This window comes from Pleurodeles waltl, chromosome 3_1 (assembly GCF_031143425.1).
Source record: "Pleurodeles waltl isolate 20211129_DDA chromosome 3_1, aPleWal1.hap1.20221129, whole genome shotgun sequence".
NCBI lineage: Eukaryota > Metazoa > Chordata > Amphibia > Caudata > Salamandridae > Pleurodeles > Pleurodeles waltl.
In genome coordinates this window covers 395,415,810-395,436,425 of record NC_090440.1, presented here as the reverse complement: position 1 = coordinate 395,436,425, position 20,616 = coordinate 395,415,810, and the positions used below count along the sequence as shown (strand labels likewise).

The window sequence follows — 20,616 nt, the reverse complement described above, 5'->3', positions numbered from 1 at the left end:
GATCTGTTTGTTATGTTTTATTTCTCTTAATCTGCTTGTTCTTGGCCAAGCTGATATTAACTAATTACCTTTCTTTAGTTTATTTTTAGTCTTTGTGGTTCTTGCAATCAGGACTTTTTTTTAGGATAAAATGCAACTGTGATACATTAACAAATGCAGGTGTTGTGGGTGCATCAATATTCTGGAAACAAATAAACATTAACACTCTTGTGGCTCCCATTCACAGCTCACACTCTGGTGCAAAATGCGCAAAAATCGGTTAAATGCAAACAGAAAAACGTATTTACTGAATTACTGCAGATGGTTGCCCACACGCATTAATGTGTTGTTTTAAATTGCATGTACGGTCTGGTCCATGGCAACCCATGCCATATAGCCACCAGCAAAAGGCAGCTGCAAAAGATTGGTGGCAGAGGCAAGGCAACATCAACAAAAATATGTGGCAACTGTTGATGCACTTTATTCCTTAATGTTGCCACTGCAGAGTTAATTCCATGGGTAGCACACAAAGTAGTTACTTCCACATCTGACCATTGATCCCGGATTTACCGCTCACACCTAAAAGAGCACCTGGGAGGTAATGCTGGTGTGCGCCCTTTCCAACTGGCTTGAATAAATGAATACAAATAATGTGACACGTGGCAGATGCTGCGGTGCTCGGAGACTTCTCGGTAAATATACAAATGACTTCCTGTCTCGTAGGAATTAACTTGTAAGCCCTCTGACAGACCTCCAACAACTCATGCGCCCCCTTGTCTCTGAGAGAACGATTTAGACCGGATTTGTAGTTGGTGGTGGTTGTTGTAAGGAGATCGTTCAGACGTGTGGCCAACATCTGCCTGTGGTCTATTTTATCATGGTACCTTGGGGAAAAACCCCTTAGATTGTACTCTGGGGTAATCTACTTCCTCTAAGCATGTGTGTTACCTCGGTACCCATCAAAACTGTTGTTATTCTCTGACTGCTACAGGTACCCAGGTGTCTTTTGTTGTTGTTGTTGTTGTTGCACACCACATCACGGAATACACACCCCTGTTGTCTGTTTCACAAGGGCATCCTAGTGAAGAAGTGAAGTTCTGCTTTTCGGTCACTGGGACAGACCGCTTGTTCTGGGTGTACCTCATGCGTAGTAGTCGTAACGACACTCGTATCTTATCATTTGTTCTGAGTTTTGTTTTGAACTTGAGTATATAAAGGTGTTATAAAGAGTCTACAACAGTGCCCACAAACACTGCTGCAATCACAGCACGAAGCACGCAGAGGCATGAATTATACCGATTAAAAATCTTTATACCTTGAACAAACACGATGGCAGTGACCCTCATGAATTTCCAAAATACAGCCTACAAAGGTATCCGGTATTGGCAGTAACGGAAGTAAGGCAGGAAGGCTAAAAGTGGTGCTTTGTGTTAAAATCCTTGAGCTGCTTACAATTAAAAATCTATGGACATGCAATATTTGAAGGTTTAAAACAAATTGTGTCATTCATCGATTGGCGGCCTCCATCTTGCAAGAAGATGATGTGCCTGTCTAGGCCCCTCTCCTCCATGTTAGTTACTTCAGAGGAGCTGGAGTAGCCATAGTGACCCTACCTGCGGATCTGCGGCTTACCCTGATGCAGCATTACAGATGGGAGTGGCCCCAGAGATGACAGGTTTTTTGCAACTAGAAAGATGACAGACCCCTCACTTTACTGCCATTTCCTTAGTAGAAAGACAGCACCGTTTTCATTTGATAATTTACAATCATTTACCTTTTTAGGTTTTTCCTGAATAGCACACATGCGCTGTCACTGAAATCTATTGTTAAAAAAAATCTTTAAAATGTGCTTAGAGCTCGCCCATTGCTTCTCAGTACTTACCATTGATTGGCTTCCAGATCACTCTCATTTCCTTGTTTCTTATTGGTCATGCCTCCTGCTTTCTCCTGGCTGCTGACCTACTCCTTCTTTCTTCCCAGGGCTTCTGTCACTGCCGCGGAGCTTGGCCATATGACAGCTTCCTGTTTGTGGTTTGGGTCCTGCTACTGGCCGTGTGCTGCTCCAAATACTTTATTTTATTTAATGTTTTTACTTTTTTTCCCCTGCGCTCTAGAAGAGTGCATGTCACTGTTACAAAGGTTTGCTGATAAAAGGTGTATTGAACCTTATTACAGATGAGTGTCAGCCAATATTGTACAGCTTCTTGCCTGCTAGTGAGAAATTGAGGATACAAAGAGCCTCCTCATTGAAGAATTTTAATGCCAAGTCCCCTTGTGGAAAGCATTGAAAGTATTACAATGGAACTCCTGTTTGCCACCACTCTCCTTCCACTTGCCGCTCACTGCTCAAAGTATTTTTTTTTGTTTTTGTTCGTCATGCACTCTAGAAGAGTGCATGGCATGGCACAGTGCAGTCTCCCCTCTCCAATGTTGTCTCCCTCCTCCGCAGCTCTTTCATGTTCCCTCGCCCACTTCTCAGTGTCCATTGCTGCTCCATCCCTTCTCCCACACATGACCCTGGTGTTGCTTCCTTGCCACCTGCTGTCCGTTGTTTCTGTTCCCTCCCTCCTTCCATCCTCAGTGCTTTTTTAGACATGTTGCACAGAAGCATGGGCTGCTGTGCATCATGGCTATAGAAAAAAGAGCTATGATGCTGTTAATACTGGCTGCACCATAGCACGTTCTTCTTTACTTTAAGCCACATGTCTAAATAAAAAATAAAGTATACAAAGTAGTGATGAGTGGAATGCTTCAATTAATCTCAGTCACTGGAAATTACTCTGGGCTACATTCCAGTCCATTGTTATCTTGCTCAACATGCCTCCTCAGTTTGGACCCAGCCATATGCAAATCACTCATGACCCTGCACCAGTGGAAATAGCCAAGCCTGAACCACCAGGTCAGGTCCTCCTTGAACTGGTACACCAGCAACCCAGGATCGGTTTCACCCTAGTTAGAGCTCATCGGCCAGGTATAGCATGGTTCCAATGGCACAGTGTGCACAGGACCCACATCTAGGCATACTAATCTTATGAAGGAAAATGTAGCCCTTATTTACATTTGTATACTCTATGTGCATAAAAGTGCATATTTGTGCATAGCCCTCAAAACCTGCTGTGCTCCCCTACTACATATGCTGGTAGGGGCCAGCTGTGTCGGAAAAAATAACACTGGAGCATGCTGCGCTCTCTCTGAAAGCCCTCCTGTCTCTAGTACGGGTGGTGGTAGAGTCCTGGACAGCAGTCCTTAAATTCACTCGCCATTCCTCTATATCGATCTGCTACCACCCCGACAAGGACCCACCCTAGGAATATCACTAGGTTAAGACCTCTGGTGACATTGCCACCAGTCCCATGGAGGTAGCACATGTTGTCCAGCCCCGAATGACTGCAGATAGCTATGATGTATCAGGGAAGTCGGCCATTTGAATCAGGGCCCGACGCATGCAGTGCACATCTGTTTTTGGGCGACCCGCTTTTAAGATCAGAAATTACACTGCGGGCAAATGACATTAAATGTGAATGTCCGGTCACTAGTTTGCTTCTTAGCAGCTGTTTGACAAAATCCTCCTTCCTGAAATGTCTCAATTCAGGAACCGTTTGCATTATTCTGTGGTAGATTGTTCACAGTGACCGGGATATTAACATATTGTTCCCAAATTACATCCTAGTTGTCCTCAGATGAGCATGATGTTTGACAAACTGAAATTCTTCAGCAGAGATGGGAAATCTGCAGTGTACCTTTGTTCATTCCCCAGGTTCCCAGGACACACGTGAAAGAAGTTGTAAGAATTGCATATGTTCACCAGATGTTCCTATGCCATATGCAATGTTTAGGCGGCCTCTTGTCAGGTTTATTAATGTCCGGGCTATTCAGCATCCGGGCCCCTGCTCAGCTAGGTGTTTACTCCTCCACAGAGCCTGTCTTTCAGGAATGGTGTGGGAAGGTTGAAGAATTACACCCTGGGTACCAAACATGCTCTTCTGAAGCTCTTGATTTACAGCCCCCCAAAAATCATATCCTGCTTAAGCTTGTTCGCTCTCCCCGTCTCGGCGGATTTTCTAGGGGAAACAGACAGTAAGGGGGTCCGTAACACATGGTCTGAACTCTGCCCCTTCAGTTGCACTGATTCCATGTGTGCAGGGAACATGTTTATTTATGGAATCCTACGGTGGCGTGCAGCTGATGCCCAGGCTGCCGCAGCACAGTTGTATGTTTGTGGGTGCTGGGGCTGATTACTTCAGCTTCACGTGCAGGCACATGCTGTCACTTTGGGCTCCCTGGCACCCGATAAGTGTGAACGCTCTCTTCATTAGCTCCTTTTCCCATCCAGATGGACTGTTTTTTAAAGTCTTGTGCACTACGTCTAACCATCCTGCTCCTGCTTTTGAGCTGGGATTCGAGACAGTGTTGTTTTCAAGCGTCCCTTCCACCAAGGGGGTGCCACTTGCCTCACCCTCTCCGTTGCGGGTACTTGTACTTTTATACTTTTCCACATTGTTCTTGTCTGCGGACGCATTTCATGAGCTATTATCTCAAATTGATGCTGAGGTTTTGCTTGGGACCGAAAAAGGCCAAGATCCTGGTATCATAGAGGAGATTTCTGATTCTGGACACCTTGTACACTATTCAGTACTGAGGCCGGCAAAGAGTAGTGGGCAGTGCCAGAAATCCCATCCTGCCTTCAGTGATGTTCATGCTCTATCCAGTAGCGTCCTTGTCTCCACTTCTGCCCTACAAGTTTCTCTTTGGCTCCGGTTTAATAAAGGAATACTTACTGTTAGGTTGGGGAAACCCCAGGGTAAAAAGTCATCTTTCTTCCATTGTTGTGCTAGCATGTTGGTTTTGGCAGGCTAAATCCGAAATAAGAGTTTGGGGCCACACTATCAAAACCAGTATCCGTGTTGCATTCAGTGCATGTTGGGATGCAGTTCAACCAAATAAATAGATAGACCCAGTTCTGCAAGACAAAGCCTGTTCCTTCTCTTTCTCACTGAAGAATGCAGTCTTAGGAGTTTATGACTAATACAGCAGCTTTGCTACATCCATTTGGATGTACAGTGACTCTGGTCCACGTCTCAGGCATGCAATCATAGCATAACTATCAAAATCAGTGCAATTATATTGGTATGAATTTGTGCCCGGTCTGCAGTTTACCCCTTAGACCCCGCTGCTTCATTAACATTGACTTCGGCCCAAGTCCCCTTCGAATCCCCTCCCCGTTCCTCCCTTGACACAAACTGAAACCAGAAGGCCCTCAGTTTTTACTCTTTTGGTATTGTGTCCACTTTTGGTGGTCTATTACAGGATTTGGTTCTCTTCTATCACACGGTGAGTCCAAAATCCCCAGGCAGAATAGCAATCTAAGATCTAAAACAGTAAACATTTAAATTACACTTTCGATGGCCAGAGAGCATGATAAATCAGGATGCATGCCAGAAGGTGCCACAGATGGAGGGAAGCGGCCAATCATGGTGCTGCAGCCCCTGCAGGGGCTGCTGGAAAGTATCAATCTATGGATTTGGGCATGCATCCTGGATTATAAAAACCAGAGTGGAGCTAGGGTGAAAAGCAGCAAAGCTCACTGGGCTAAGAGTAGTAGCTGGTGATATTCTGAACAGCATGTGTGCTCAAACTCTGGCTTCTCTCTTAACCTTGTATTCCCTGCTCCCCAGTAACTCCAGCATGGGAGTTTAATGGTTTGAGTTTTTGTGGGCGATAATAGCGAAAGGCACATGGTGAAGCTCATTATATTATGTAGACCTTGTCTTAAGCATACTGCCGTGTATGTCGGTATCCAGGTAAATCCGTCCTCTAAACCCAAGATCTGCAGCTCCTTCCATTATACCGGTTGTAAATTAAAATGCAGGTTCCAGCGGGTATTAGAAGGCCCACTACGCTGGTAAAGTTCAACTCAGTTTGGGTTTCAGTTCCATACACAAAAAAATCAAATAAGATTAGTGAAACAAATTGAAACTAACTTTAAATAGGCGGTCTTCCCAAAATGAAGAAACCTTATAGAAAATAAACACTAGAGTGTCTGGAATCCCAGGCAAAGTGCCCAACATAGTTAACAAAAAGTTCAAAAATAAAGAAATGATGCATTTTGTTTTGCACACGTTTTGAAAGGGGAGAGAAAGCATGGGAAATAGATGAAGAATTTAGTTTGACTATTTCACTGGCATTTCCAATAGTTGGAAGGAGTCCCCGTTGAACAAACGTATGGCAACTGTGGAGGACAAAAGAGCCAGGCTGGGGTTCTGCTCCAACTACATCTAGCCAAATTCTGCCTAGTGCACACACCAGGAGGATCCACCACTAAATGAAACTCTAGTCTCTCATTTAGTCAAAAAGGGCCTGTCTCTAGTGAAGATGCCCTGCATTCCAGAGATGGTAACCCAGGAACAGAATAGAGAGGAGCTTCTCAATGCTCCAGTGTATCTGTCATATTTGGAATTGGCAGCCTGTGTGGAGACCTACAGAAGCAAAGGGACTACATCTCCAGTTGTGTAGTGTTGAGTGCTCCCCCCTTCCAAATGTCCCCAAAAAGCAGTCAACAAGCGGTTATACCTAGATTATCCTGGCACAGTGATCCAGAAGGGAAAAAGCAAATTGTGTCCTTGCCTAAAGGGAAATTTCGAAAGTCTCCACTTGTGAATCTTAGCATTTGCTTTACAGCTCTAATAAATGGATTGTTGCTTCCTTCAAAACACCAAGTTAATGCAGCTTTGCAGCCTATAAGAGCTGCCAAAAAAAAGCTTCAAGCAAAGAGCAGGCCTTTGAAAGCTATCACCGCTGGGTTGTAGCCAATCTCAAGCCTGGCTATTTGCAATAAGTTGAGATTTAAATGAGAAACGTCAGCTGTGCGGGTCAGTGAGTTACTGAGTGAAGAGAAGCAACACAAAATATATACATTCCCAAAATCAGAGGACTTGGACTGCATAAAGAATTGTGCAGTGTTCATTTTTGAGAATTTCTCTTCGGTGCACCTTCAGTCTTTGGTATTCAAACACTCTCTCAGTATAATGATGCACACTTGTTAATTTTGTTTTCCAGCATTTATTGCATTGCATTAGATTACAAAAACAACAATAGCTAATTAAACTAATGTGTTATGACTTTGTATTGGTGCTTTTTCCCAAACTACAATCACTCACAAAAACTATTTATGATGTATGTGATCTACTGATATACTAACATCATATTAAAATGATGAGAAATTGGGGTGTTGGTTACGGGGTGAAGCAATGCAGATGTTTGTCCATGTAGCAATAAAAACAGACTGGGTGTCACAGACGGTTGTTGCTGTAGTGTGAAGTGCCGATTTTGTATTTCTGGCAGTCACTCTAGCACGAAGAGTTGGTGTTGTGTCTTGTGAGAATAAATGATGGAACCTTTTTGGATCCTGAAGGACTCTGTAGCATGATGGCGCAAGTGTTAGAACATGGTGCAGTGAATGCAAAACTAGAATGTTGAGTTCACGATAACACACTGAAGATGTATAACTCATAGCTCTGTGTGTGGCATAGTCATAAGTGGGTACCCAGGCTAGGGAGAACGCTACATTTGGATTCACATGAGCTATGCGTTGACTTTCTGCACTTGCGACAGACAGGATTTCGGTGCAAATGGACCCTTTTGCAGTTGCAAAGAGCGCAAAACATTAGGATTTCTCCTTTTTAAGTCAGAGGAGTACTCTCTGATGCCAGTCAAGGGTTAAGGACCCGGGAAGGCACTTCTTGGGGATCAGAGCTTTGTTCCAGGTCCAGTTGCAGCTCCAGGTAGCAGGTCAGCTGGGCAGATGATGTTAGGCCCTTGGAGCTTATGTCCTTCTAGCTGAGAACAGGCTGTCTGTCAGCTGACTCTTGGATTCAGCCTGGGGTGAAGGGAGCAGGCCCAGTCACCTCTCTCAGCAAACATGGCAGGCCTCAAGAACAGGACAGCTGGGTGTCCTTCTTCTGTAGTACTCACAGGTCCAAGTGTGTCCTGAATGGTGGGTCTGAGGGTCCTTTCTTATTACTTGGTGCCCACTTTGAAACTTGAGAAGCTTTTGGGTTTTTCCCCCTACTGACGTGTCTGGAATATCCTGCCTCCCTGACCAGGTCCCAGTCTGTTTTGGGGCACAATTGGCTAGTGTTAAGTCCTTTGTATGTGTGCTGAGGCAGCACCGTTGAAGTGCAAGTGTGGTAAGTAACAGCTCCGTCACCTCATCCTGCAACAGAAGGCCCATCCTGCCAACACCTAATCCCCTTTGTGATACTGTCTGGGAGGAATGCACAAAGGCCAGTTTCCAACAGCACCTAGTCTTGAGACCCAGGAATGACCTCCAAGCACCAAAGGGTTAGGACAAGAAAATGCCAACTTGCTAAAAGTGGAATTTTTTAATTCTGACTTAAAAACTGGCTTTACCATTTTAAGAGGGTTTTCAATTACAAATCCTCTGACACCAAACATGAAATTCCCAACTGCTCCCACACAAAAGTTATCACTTATTAAATGTAATAAGGCAACCCTGTGTTATCCTATTGGAGAGGTAGGCCTTACAGTAATAAAAATCAAATGTGAGAGTTTTCACTTCCAGGACATGTAAGACTTAAAAGTACATGTCCAACTTTTTAAATACAATGCACCCTGCCCCAAAGGCTGTTTACAGCCTAGCCTAGGGGTGAATAATATATATTAAATAGGAACGTTTAGGCCTGGTAGTTATGTTCATGCCTTTAAATTGAAAATTTGGCACAAACACTGTTTGCATGTGACCTTCGATTGCTGATGGGTCGGATAGAGAAGCATTGTGCGTTATTAGTCCATAAATTATTCTGAGACGTCACAGTCTGAAAATGTTTCTTACAATATTCTCTACAATTTACAGATGAACCTGTGATGAAATATGTAAGCATGGCTGCTGTGGAGTACTATTACTCCATCCTTTATGTAGTCTTTTCTTCTTTAGTTGTGGAATGTAAGCTGTGTCATGTAGCACTAAACCACATAAGAGTTAGGGGCTCCAGGGGCTGGTATTGGAGAAGACGCCCTGGAAGGGATAGATCTTTTTGGTGGTGTGTGTATTAACTAGCAATAAATCAGTACTGTTGCAGCGAGGACAGTTTGTTTTGGCCCGATTGCAATAATGCCCTTGATGTTAGGAGTACACCACAGTATCAATATTTTCTGCTTCATATGTTAATTGGTAACTTTGTGCTTCTGTAAGCAGAACAAGCTTTGTCTTAAACATTCAAAACATTTGGGAAAAGGTGCCACATTTGAGAAGGCAGTGCTATCAAATAATACTTAGGACCCTATTCAAAATTTGGCGGCTGAGCCGTCCTCTGCCAGAGCGACTGAGTAAATTACTCGGTCACCCTGGCGGCAGTCCTGATGACCGAATTTCGAAATGTCCTTCGGGCCCAAATCAAGGCAATCCTTGCTAACGTATTGCAAGGTTGCCGCCAAACATGACGGAGCTGTAAGGCAAAGTTTTTTTTTTGTTGTTTTTTTTTGTTAAATTTTCAAAAGCAGAGCTCCAAAACAACTAAATTAGGTCATACATGTCAACCTGCGGTGCCCCTTGCTCTTGCGGGCCGGCAGAGGGGTGTAACCACAGCAGAGACAGAGTAGTCTCCACATTTGTTCCATCAAAGGTCCGCCCACATTTATTTTGGCATAAATTGTACTCAGTGGCTTTTGTGACAGAGTACTTTTTCTGAAAATATATAAATTAGGCCCTTAGTCCTTGACACCATCTGTTCACATATGTATTTGCTCATAACATTTTAAGAAGATAAGAAAAACGAACAGCATGATTGGAAAATAGGCCATGTAGCTTTTCTAGTACATTACATTATTTTAAGACATAGCCCACTCCAGTTTAAACCTCCATTCTTCCATCACTCTTCTAGGCATTTGATGAAGACTACAAATTAGGAAAGGCTATAGCTGGAGACAAGTAACATGAGCAGATATGGCTGTTGGATTGTCACATTTGCTTGCAGCTTCTTGGCGTGAGTTGACTACTTGTGTATTTGTGAAGATGGAGCCATCAGATCAGTTAGGGTTTGATCGGATATGTTTTTAAAGTATTTCTGAATTGGGTCTGTAAAGCCTTCCTTTAGAGAACAGAAGAAGTGGTTCCATATTTTAGTGACAGTGGTGGAGAAGAGTCTCTCTCCAAAATTAGTAGTGTGTTTTGGGTATAGGCTACAGAAATTTATATTCCGAATGGAGAAATCTGGCTGGTTTATACCAGATAAACTTTACAACCATAATGTTAGGTATATTTAAGTGCACTGCGTTATAAGCAAATGGCATGGCTTTAAAGAATAATCTATTGTGTATAGGAAGACAATGAGGAACCAGCATAACTGGAGTGATAAGTATGAACTTCAGTTTCCCACTTTGAGGCATTCTGTATAAGATAATGCTTAATAATAAGCTTATTTGTGGCTGATCAGAAAACAACATTTCCGTGGTCCAGTTTATAGTGGACCAAGGAATTAACTAACGGAATACTTAAATGTTGCTCTACGAAATGAAAGATGATATGGAGCATTTTGATTTGGAAAAAGCAGCCACTTATGATTTTGGATACCATTGTGGCCAGTCCAAGACTTGATGATGATTATGCTCAAATAGAATCACATTCAGCCAGGTCAAGACTGTTCTCCTACTCCCTATGTCTGAAAGCCCTGAGATAAAAATGGTGTGGTCAGCAGTGTTGAAGGCTGCTAAAAAGTCTTAGAGAACAAGTACCTCACACCCCCAGCATCCATTTGTCTTCGTAGATCATCATGATGGAAACCACAACCAGTACTCCTGGGATGCAAGCCAGCCTGAAGGAGTCAAGCAGGCTGTGTTATTAATGAAGCATTGTAATTGAGTAAAAACTATTTTTTCCTGAAGTTTCAATAAATATAGAAAAAGCTATATGGATTGAATGTCATGAGGATTAGTAAAATCTAAAGAAAGTTTCAGCAGTGGTATTACAACAGCTTTCTTCTACAATTTGGACACCGACCCAGTCCCAAGTGAGTGATTAAATATGATTTGGAGCGCTGTGTGTTACAAAATAGCTACCTTTGACATATATTTGGCAAGTGAGTGTCCAGAGTTGATCTCGTTAAGTGTTTTTTTTTTAATAGTCTCAAGAAGGAAAGGGTCGGCAATTGGTAGGAATTGGTCCAAGATAATTGGTGGAGTAGCATTAGTAATAATGGGAGTCCCACCAATTTGGCTGAGCATTAGCTTCTGGCATGACTTTGCCCTAATTGTATAAAACGTCGAGCTGATATAACGTGCCTGGCTTCATTCCCTGTAATTGATCAAAATTTTATGTTTTTCGTAGCCTGTACCTGTTCAAACTGGGATTGGCCCCGCAGATACAGGATCTTTATGGAAAAGTAGATTTTACAGGTAAGGAACAATTTATGTTATTTGCGGATGTATTTGTAGATCTTCTGGGCGTATATGTTGTGTTTTTAAAATGTTTTATTTTTATTTTGAATGAGTGCATCATTTCAGATAAAGGACATGATGTTAATTCATAGTTCCTCGAATGCGGTCGATCAGTAAGTCCATTGTACCCCTTACGTTGCAGCACTATTCATATTGGTGTTTACTTTCTGAAAATTTGAATCATCAAAAGCACAAGCTCCTGAGATGGAAGTCTGTCCATGCTGTTCAGTGATCTCAATGGGTGTGGTCCCAAACCTTAGTCTGTGGTTTTGCTTTAATATGAAAGTGAATTGTAAAACTGTTGAGTTGCATTTCTCTGAACAGCACGACATTCTTTGCAGAGGAGACGTGTAAATAAATTGCTTCTTTAGACGGTCTTAGTAAAGGTCTAAGTGGAGTTATGGGACTATGATTTGTTTGAAAATATGCACACTTGCTGATACTGGTCAGGGTGCATTGTGCTCATTTCTTAATTAATGTCATTACCAGAGCATTCTTGGTTTAGTAAGGTTTTGGAGACAGCTGTTCCCTCCACAACTTGTCTCTCAGAAATGGTGTTAGGTAAGTGTTAACAACTTGGTATCTGTTTGGGGTTTGCTACACTTTTCAGCACATGCCCTCGTGCAAATAGCAAAAATGCTAGGTTCAAGTACTCTACTGTTCTTTAAAGGTCTGTTTAAAATTCCTAATTGCCACTTTACACAAAAAGGTTTGAGGACCGATTCCTTTTGATATTGTTGTATTGTATTTTATTATGTGTCATATGGCCAAAAACATTGGAAAAATTCATGTGAAAGAATGGACTATGACGTCCATTTATACTTCTGCAGGTGGCACCAGCCCACAATTATTGCGAAGGCCCTACCTACTCTAACCCAATACCAGTGTGGCCACTAAAATGTGGAGACCTCTTTTAGCTTGCAGGCACCCTTTAGTTAAAGTCTTCATACGTTCTCCCGTCGATGCTGGAGCACTTTTGGCAAAAACACATACAGGCATGCTTTTTGTTACTTTTTTCTCTGCTCTGTAGAAATAAACTTTCAAGGTGAGAGGTTTCTTCCAGCAAAGAAAAGTGTTTTCTGAGAGTGCATCTCGGGGTTTCTTTTTGTGTCTGGGTCCGTTATGGTTAGCATAGTGGACTCGGACAGGGAGCCCTGGCCTAAATAAGGTAGGAGATTGATGCTCCGACCCTAGTGTACAGCTGAGACTCCGCCGTCAGAAGCATATTAGTTTCCTACTTCTAAAAAAGGTGGGAGAAAAGTTGGTTTGTGGACAGGTTCACCACCAATTTATGTCAGTTGTCCTGTTCTGCCAAACTCTAATTTATCTTTTGTGATCTTTCTAAATGTTGCAGCTAGGAAAGTTCTTCTCTGATTGTTCTCAAATCTGTGTGTTTGAACACTGCTAGTGTTGTCTCACGTAGGTAGGGGTTTCTGTAGTGACAGGCACTGTTTTCCAGAGTAGAGTGTGATCTTTCCTTTGTTTGACTCCCCACTTCTTTTATGTCAACATGACACCCCCTTTCAGGTCCTGGTCTTTAAAGAATGATTGCACTCTGGGGCCTGTATTATTTTGAACACTAAAGTAGAACCACTAGACTACCACCCCTGTAAAAAAATAGCTCAGGCCTGGAAGAGCGGTCCTGTCGTAGGGAGGTATCCGTTAAGCCATATTTCATTGTAGGGAACGTCTCGAGTACATAACGCCACCTCCATTGTGTCTGTAAACTTTGCCATTTACTTTCGAGTTAACTGGTCATAGGTCTCTGAATCATTTGGTTTCCTGACAGGCGAAAGTGCGTGATTGTGATTCACACAATTTTATGGTGCATTTTCAAGTCCAGTGCTTTCTACTGCAGTCCTGGATAACTAAAACAGTGTGTTCTTAGGCCATAACTTTATGCTGTTATTGCGAGGCTGTCATTTCCAGCCAAATGCCTTCTACCCACGCTGGGAGATCTGCCAGTATTTTACTAAGCGTCTGAAACCTTCCCTACAGGAGCACATTTTTAGCATTTTGGTTGTTTTTGGGGCTTAGCTATAAACCTAATATTTTACTTATGCTTCGCTTAATTTTACGCAGTTCATTCATTTAACGTGTTTTATTGTATTTTCTATTCCTAAACGGAGCAGGGTGGCATTATTTTTGTACATTCACCTGAAACTCACTTAGGTGAACGCAACTCACTTTTTCCAATTCGAAAGATAAAAATGAAATATTTGGGTACCAATATTTATTTTGGCTTTCTAGTCACTTTGATTCATTGTATATATGGGGCTTTGATATTGCACAAGCCTAGCTAGCAGGCAGCGATGCCAGTGTTGTGACTAGAATGTGTCATAAAGAGAGGTAGTTTAAAAAATCCTTTTGTGTCTAATCTAAGAATTATAAACATATGTTTATAATTATATATCGTTTGCTAATCGGTTTTGCAAATGCATTGCCAAATCCAGTCATGGTGGAGAGGTGCTGGTACTGGGAGCTAGGTGGGAAAGGGCGGAGAGAGAGTCCAGTAGGGCCGGGTGTCCTTCGGGTAGGGCCTGGTAGCAGAGCAAGTAATAGAAAGGCAGTGGTGAAGGAGAGAGCAAGGAGAACAGAGGATGACTGGGGAGAGAAAGATGGTGAACGCCGAAGTAAAGGGAGCTGAAGGAAAGAGTCCCAAGTGTTCAAGTATCACCCACAGATGGGAAAAGACTGAGACAAAGGCAGATGCTACAGCAAAGAGCGCTAATGCACAAGCTCAGAATAGAGACTAAAGAGAAAGGAGCTGGGCATGCTCTCTCATGTAGTGCTAAGTCACAAAAAGTAGTTCCCTGAAGTCAGCAGTGTAGGGATAACCTAGACCATTCGAAAATAAAGATGAAAACTCCAGGTGCAGAACAAGCAGAAGAAAGGGGATGAAAGCCATTGAATCAAAGCAGGCAACTAAGATAAACATAAGAAATGCATGCAAACCCTTGTTAGTGATATATTCTGAAATAATGGTTACACTGCTGTCTGCAGTGACACCTCAAATATGAAGACTGCATATGCCATAAAGAAAGGCCTGTAAAGGATGATGGCAACTTGTATTGAGCTTCTTGTGAAAAAATCCAAGAGAACTATTTCAAGGGTTCTGTTTGATATGGCCTAAAGAGATCACTGAGCGTCTTATTGTTACTGTTTGACAGTAGGAAGCATCAGCCTAAGACATGGAGCTTATTACATCAGACAGTAACGAAATTGTAAATTCCTGAGCAGTGGTTACCATCAGTGCTAGCTTTCTGGCAGTGCAACCAGAGCCACCGCAGAAGCTCGAGGGTGAACTCTTTGCATTATAGGCCAAGGTGATAAAAGAGCAGCCTGCAGAGATCTTTGTGTGCCAGACATTTTTCAGGGGATGATTACAGGGTATGATAACTCTGGTGGTTAATGAACACGATGGAGAGATCTGCGATTCATTTAATCCCAATGTTCACAAATGATCAAGTACCAGTGGAAGGTAATCTTCTGCTGCAAAGCACAATACGCAACATGCAGGTCATATATTTGCATTTTATGTAAATAGCTCAATGGGTTACTGATTTTGTCACAGAGAACGTTTTGTTCTTTGGAGTTCATAAGTTCTGATCATTCTAGTATAGCATGTTGAGCTATGAACTGGCATCAAAGAGATGCATGCAAATTGCAGGGCATAGGTTTAGAACCAGATTGTTTTTTCCTCAATCATTTGAGTCTGGGGCAGCTACCAAAAGGTCCTTTAGGTAGTAATACAGTTTTATAAGTATAACACCCCCAATTTTTTTATGACGTTTCAAATCCTTAGTTTACTGGGTGGATTTACTAACAGTTTGTGCCTTGTTCGTATCACAAAAGTGATGCAAACCTGGTGCAAAGTGTTGTTTTCAGGTTTACCTTCCAGCACCAACCCTGAATTGTGTTGGACAGCAGCTCTTTGGACACTAGCCCTAAAGTAACACAAAGTAGCCCAATGCACTACTTTGCATCAAGTAGGCTTACCATCAGTGATACATGAATGTTCCAATTCACCCACCTATGGGTTTTGATGCTAATCCATATCTGGTAACTTTGGTTAGGATTTGCATCACAGAATTACACCTCTTCTAGGCAGACGTAAATTGGAGAAAAGATTTACTTTTCCAACCCTTCCTAACTTTGCATGTGTGCTGAGCTGTTCAGAAAAAAAACAAAATGGTAAACTGTGAAATTTTGTCAAATCATGGGGTTTCTGCTGGAAGGTGAACCATTATAATATAAAAAGTGTGTTTGACATCATGCGCACACTGAAGTGCAAAGGTGTGTGTATTGGCACAAGTCAGCGGAAGGTATTCCAGCTCTAGAGGAGAGGGCAACTGCGCCATATTTTAATAGGTGTGGTGTTGTGCTCTTTCGTTTTCATGCAACTCACTGCAGCAAATTTGATTACTGCTAGAAAATATAGTAAATGTGCCCCATTGTTTCTCCATACCAAACACTCTTAGCATATAATGACTGTAATTGACATGTAATGACTCCTATACCTTGTACTCATTCTTAATTACCGTTTCCTATACATCAGTTCACACACTTCTACGACTCGTTATCTCGCTATATGTTTGTGATGTAAATGAGTCAATTACATCATTTTGTATTCCCAAAGTCCCTGAACAGTGGGAACACTCATGTGCCACCCATAGACCACACACTTGACGCGAAGTAACGCATTGTGCAACTTTGCCTCACTTTGGGGGACTTAACAAAGCAAAACCTGGTTAATGTTGGAAAGTAAATCCCACCCCATCTCTTTTCACCAGATTTGTCTCTCTTTTGTGATGCACACCTGGAGCAAAGGGTTAGTAAACCTAGGCACACTTATTTCTGCAGTCCCTCAGTTAGATTCATATGCCCTTTTTCTTCTGATATCTTTCTAAAACCCTTCATTTGCATATCTCAGACCTCTGTGCCCTCTTTTCACTCTCTCCTGCGCATACTTGCTAGCACCTCCTTCCCCTCACCTCATTCACACACACAAATGCACCCACTCACCTAAAAGCACAGCTTCTCTTTATCTTTTGCCCCCGTAATATTTGGACAGTTCTCACACTTTCGCATATAATCACATTTGCAACTGGCACACCTAACTATTGCTCTCTGCATCCTGCGGAGAGGCCAAGGATTGGATGAACATGTAATCTGAACCTCTTTATGACTCACAGACGATCACAGAGAGAAATGTAGTCTATCTGCAGCCTAAACTCTGCACCTCCCAAACATGACTCACTATAAACACCCACCCACAACCAGAACTCATAGAAGTAAAGTCTGCTTTTCACAGTATGCACTATACATGAGTAATATTTTTTATTTTAAAAAAAACTGAAACGCAGCATCCTGAAAAATGCACTTCCCAATTGGTTAATGAGCATTTTCTCTTCCAGGTGTTATCAGTGCTAGCACTGGGTCCTGGTCTTGCTTTTCAGTCACCTCTGTTCTGTGTTTCAGTGGAAGAGATTGATAACATGACAAAGGAGCTGGAAAAATATGGAATTCAGATGCCCGCGTTCAGCAAGATTGGAGGAATCCTGGCCAATGAACTGTCTGTAGATGAAGCAGCATGTGAGTACTGAGCTCAGCTAAGTGTGTGTTGTCTAGAATGAACAGACAACATAGATGCCTCGAATTTTCTTAAATGGTTTTAATGGTAGTTTTCAGATATTAGTTAGGAGTTTGAAATCTCCAGGACACTGGCCAAATGCAGTCTTGGTTGGAGAAAAACCTTTCTCCCTCAATCCCCTATCACTCCATCTACTGTTACATAGACTAGGAAATTTCCAGGAAAAGCCAAGGAAACACAACCCTCCAAAGTGAAAAGATGGACAGGATTAGGAAAGTGACAATGGCAAATTGGCTAGTTATTCCTCCAGGTCCCACTCGGCCAAGATTGGACAACCTGATAACAAGTATGGAAAAGAGCCGTGTCTGAAACCACCAAGCGGTTCGTTCCTGAAAATTATGTCTTCCTGGACAACACAATGCATAGTGGGGAATCCAGAAGGGGCATGAGACAGAAAACAGAGCACAACTTGTGTAGTTACTTCTGTGCTCAAGTGGTTATCCATGCTTTGCGAACGATCCAAGATCTCCTTTGCATGGCCCTGTCGGTATGATTCTCTGGTCACTAATATCTTTGTCAGCTTAAATCAAGGTCTTCATCTGATTCTGAGGCCTGGAAATGACGGAAAATAATGACATTCTATCAGTTTCAGGTCCCATGGCGAGAACCTGCCTTGTTTGTAGTGCCCATTGTGGCTGGAGGTACTTATCCATGCTTGATAATACTCAAGAAAACAATGGTGTTCTGCTGTGACTAACAGTCTCATGAGAAACAGGTGACAATATGAGCGGAGTTTGGGGCTTGAATAGAGAGACGTACCCTTAATTTTAATTGTGGTTTTACGTGTTCTTATGTTGTAAATACTGGAGCATTGCCCCTTACGTATTGTTCTAGAAATTGCAAGTTTCCATAGTACAGCAGTAGCCTCAGCCTGGCATCAAGAGGGATATTTACAGAGGACGTCCATTCCAACAAAACTAACCACCACCTCCCTCGGGATTGCCTCACGACAATTTTTCTTTTATCTCTGGGAGGACCTTTTTAGATGTGGCTTGCTAGTACAGCTGTTGTATGATCTGTTGTTACTAAGACTTTATACTTAGAGCTGCCATTGGCTGCGCCTAGAGGACTCCGACCTCATGCTGTTGGCTGTCTGGTGTATCATTATGGTGTGCATGCTTCGCAGCGCACAAGGGTCTTTATACATCTCAAAGGTCAAAGACACGAGAGCGGGTTATATTCCAGTGCTTATTTCTGAGCGGACACACAACGTTAACTGTCCGCTGCAATGCTAGTGTTCCTCAGAGGCCATAAGAGGCCCGACCCTTGCAGTTGAACGTAATTAAAAGAAAATAAGAATGTTTAGTAATCAGACTCCCACCGGTGCCCTGGTATTAGGTTGGTGACCCCGGTTTCAATGCTGGCACTCGTGCGATGTTCCAAGTGTGCAGTGTATATTGTTTCTGTTGCAACGATTTCTGAGAAAGCATCTGCATACAGTGTTTGACCTCCTTATCCCCCGCATGTTCAGCCTTATTCCAGTTGTCAGAATCGGGTAAACTGTGTAGTTTTATGCAAGGGGAAGGCAAGGCTACTTATCTGCTACTTTACTCGTGTTCCAAAGATGTTATGAGAAAAGCAACTCCGCTTGACACCAAGTGACCTCGGACATAGCATTTGGAGCGTAAACAATTCCGCCACAACTCACAGTGAAGAAGTGTTATTCCTGACTACCTATTTACTATGGCCATTCATTACCCCAAGCCACTGATCAATGTTTTCTGTGAAATTTCTTATTTTGGGCGGTGGTTATCCTGCTAAGGCCCATATTAATCTTCAGTTTTTATTTTTTATATTTTTTCTGAATAAAAGACAAATTCTACTTATTCAGCAGTTTCATCTTTGCAAAATCTATCAGGATCATTTGGAAATAGTAATTTGTTGGATTTTAAAGCCTCTCGACTACATGTTCTTAATTGAAAGTGCCCTAGAACACAATAAAGTGCCTACTTCGTAAGTAACAGCGGTGGTTAATGGTATTGGAAACTTAGATGCATAATCTGATTTCATGGCTTTTCACACTCATCTTTTAATCATACAGCTGTAATTGCCATCCTTATGATTGAGGCTTATGTTTCTGACGTGGACGGTTCCACGCTGCTGGACCTTAGTAAACAATTCCTTGCATCTAATCATTCTATAAAATGTAACAAATGACACCCCCTGCGCTAACTGTCTTTTCCTTGTTTTTACAGTGCATGCCGCAGTTATTGCAATTAATGACGCAATCGATCATGGGGATGCTGGTGGGACCCTTACAGCACTCAAAAACCCAAATGCCATGTTGGTCAACCTGAACGAGGCCCAGGCACCCACCTACCAGGAAGTACTGTACCAGGCGAAGCAGAGTAAGATGGCCAATGCTCGCAATAGGGTGGGTAACTTAATTGAACTTACTGTTTCGGCATGCTCTTGTACCATTCCTAGTCTGTTGGATTGCCTTCTATAGAGCTTTACTATATCAACAAGGCCATTTTTTTAAAAACCGTGATTGCTTATTTTCATTCGAATTTAGAAAGGTGAGTGCTGTCTCTACTTGCTCTTTCCTATATTTCGCTTCACTTCCTGCACATGGCTGAGCTTCCTTTGCAACAGTGAGTGTTTGTCAATTTTTTAAAGAAGAAATCACTTAGAAAGCTTTATATGATTCAGTCTTAATTATTTTATAGAAGGCCTGGTTGTGAGTACGAAAATTGTCCTGAAAAAGAAATCGTATTGTCCTGCAAATTAGTTGTATAATGGGCAGCCTGTTAAGCATAGTTTTTCTATCATTACCCTCACTTTGCTGCAATGTAGGCATCCCTCGCCGGGAGCAGCTGGAAATAATATCCAGTAATGGAATTGTAATTTTTAATGAAGAAACGCTCACCTTCAGGCATTGACTCAGAAGGCCATGCACTTGTGTGCACCTAAAAGCCAATCTTAGCACCTCTCTTAAAATTTGTACGACTCCACTGCTTAACTTAATGAGCCAGCAAGTAAATAGCTCCTCTATCCTTCTTACGTCACTTCCGGTTTCAGCTGTTGCAGGAAATTTACAAAATGGAGGAAAGGTCAGGTAAGGAAAATGTTTAGAAATGTAAAAAAATAAAAATAAAACAATAGGGTTAAAAGATTTTTGATTGAAAATCTTAGGATACATTGAAACATTTATAGTTAGCACTAAATGGGTCTGTTTATATTCTTTTTTAAAGACCTGTTTGTATTTCAAGGCATAATGTTTGAAAATGACCTCATTCGTAGTTAACTTTGTACGCAGAAACCTAATGGGACCAAGTGCAGCTGAATATGAGGACTAACTCATCTCTTTGTAAATAGAGCAGAATAAACTAACTGAAATTCTAAAAATGCAATATGTAGTCATTTGCTCGTATAGCTCATGGACTATTCTGAGCAAATAATTCATTCATTGCGAAGCACCTACCTATCCTGAGCAAATACATACCATAAAGTCCTTTTTACGGGAGTTTCACAGTGCTCATATCTTTATCACTTCTGTCTCACAAGGCACGGAAAGAGGCAGGGACCCTAAA

General features: G+C 42.2%; 1 protein-coding gene across 2 annotated transcripts in view; it reads left to right on the top strand.

Moving 5' to 3' along the window:
• The window catches only part of IQGAP1 (IQ motif containing GTPase activating protein 1), a 424,957-nt gene that overhangs the window by 130,426 nt on the left and 273,915 nt on the right, over window positions 1–20,616 (top strand). For both annotated transcript variants that reach the window (XM_069222592.1, XM_069222593.1), the window contains 3 exons: window positions 11,321–11,388; window positions 16,912–17,025; window positions 19,279–19,457. In XM_069222592.1, the coding sequence (XP_069078693.1) occupies window positions 11,321–11,388; window positions 16,912–17,025; window positions 19,279–19,457 (361 nt within the window). The remainder of the gene's footprint in view (window positions 1–11,320; window positions 11,389–16,911; window positions 17,026–19,278; window positions 19,458–20,616) is intronic.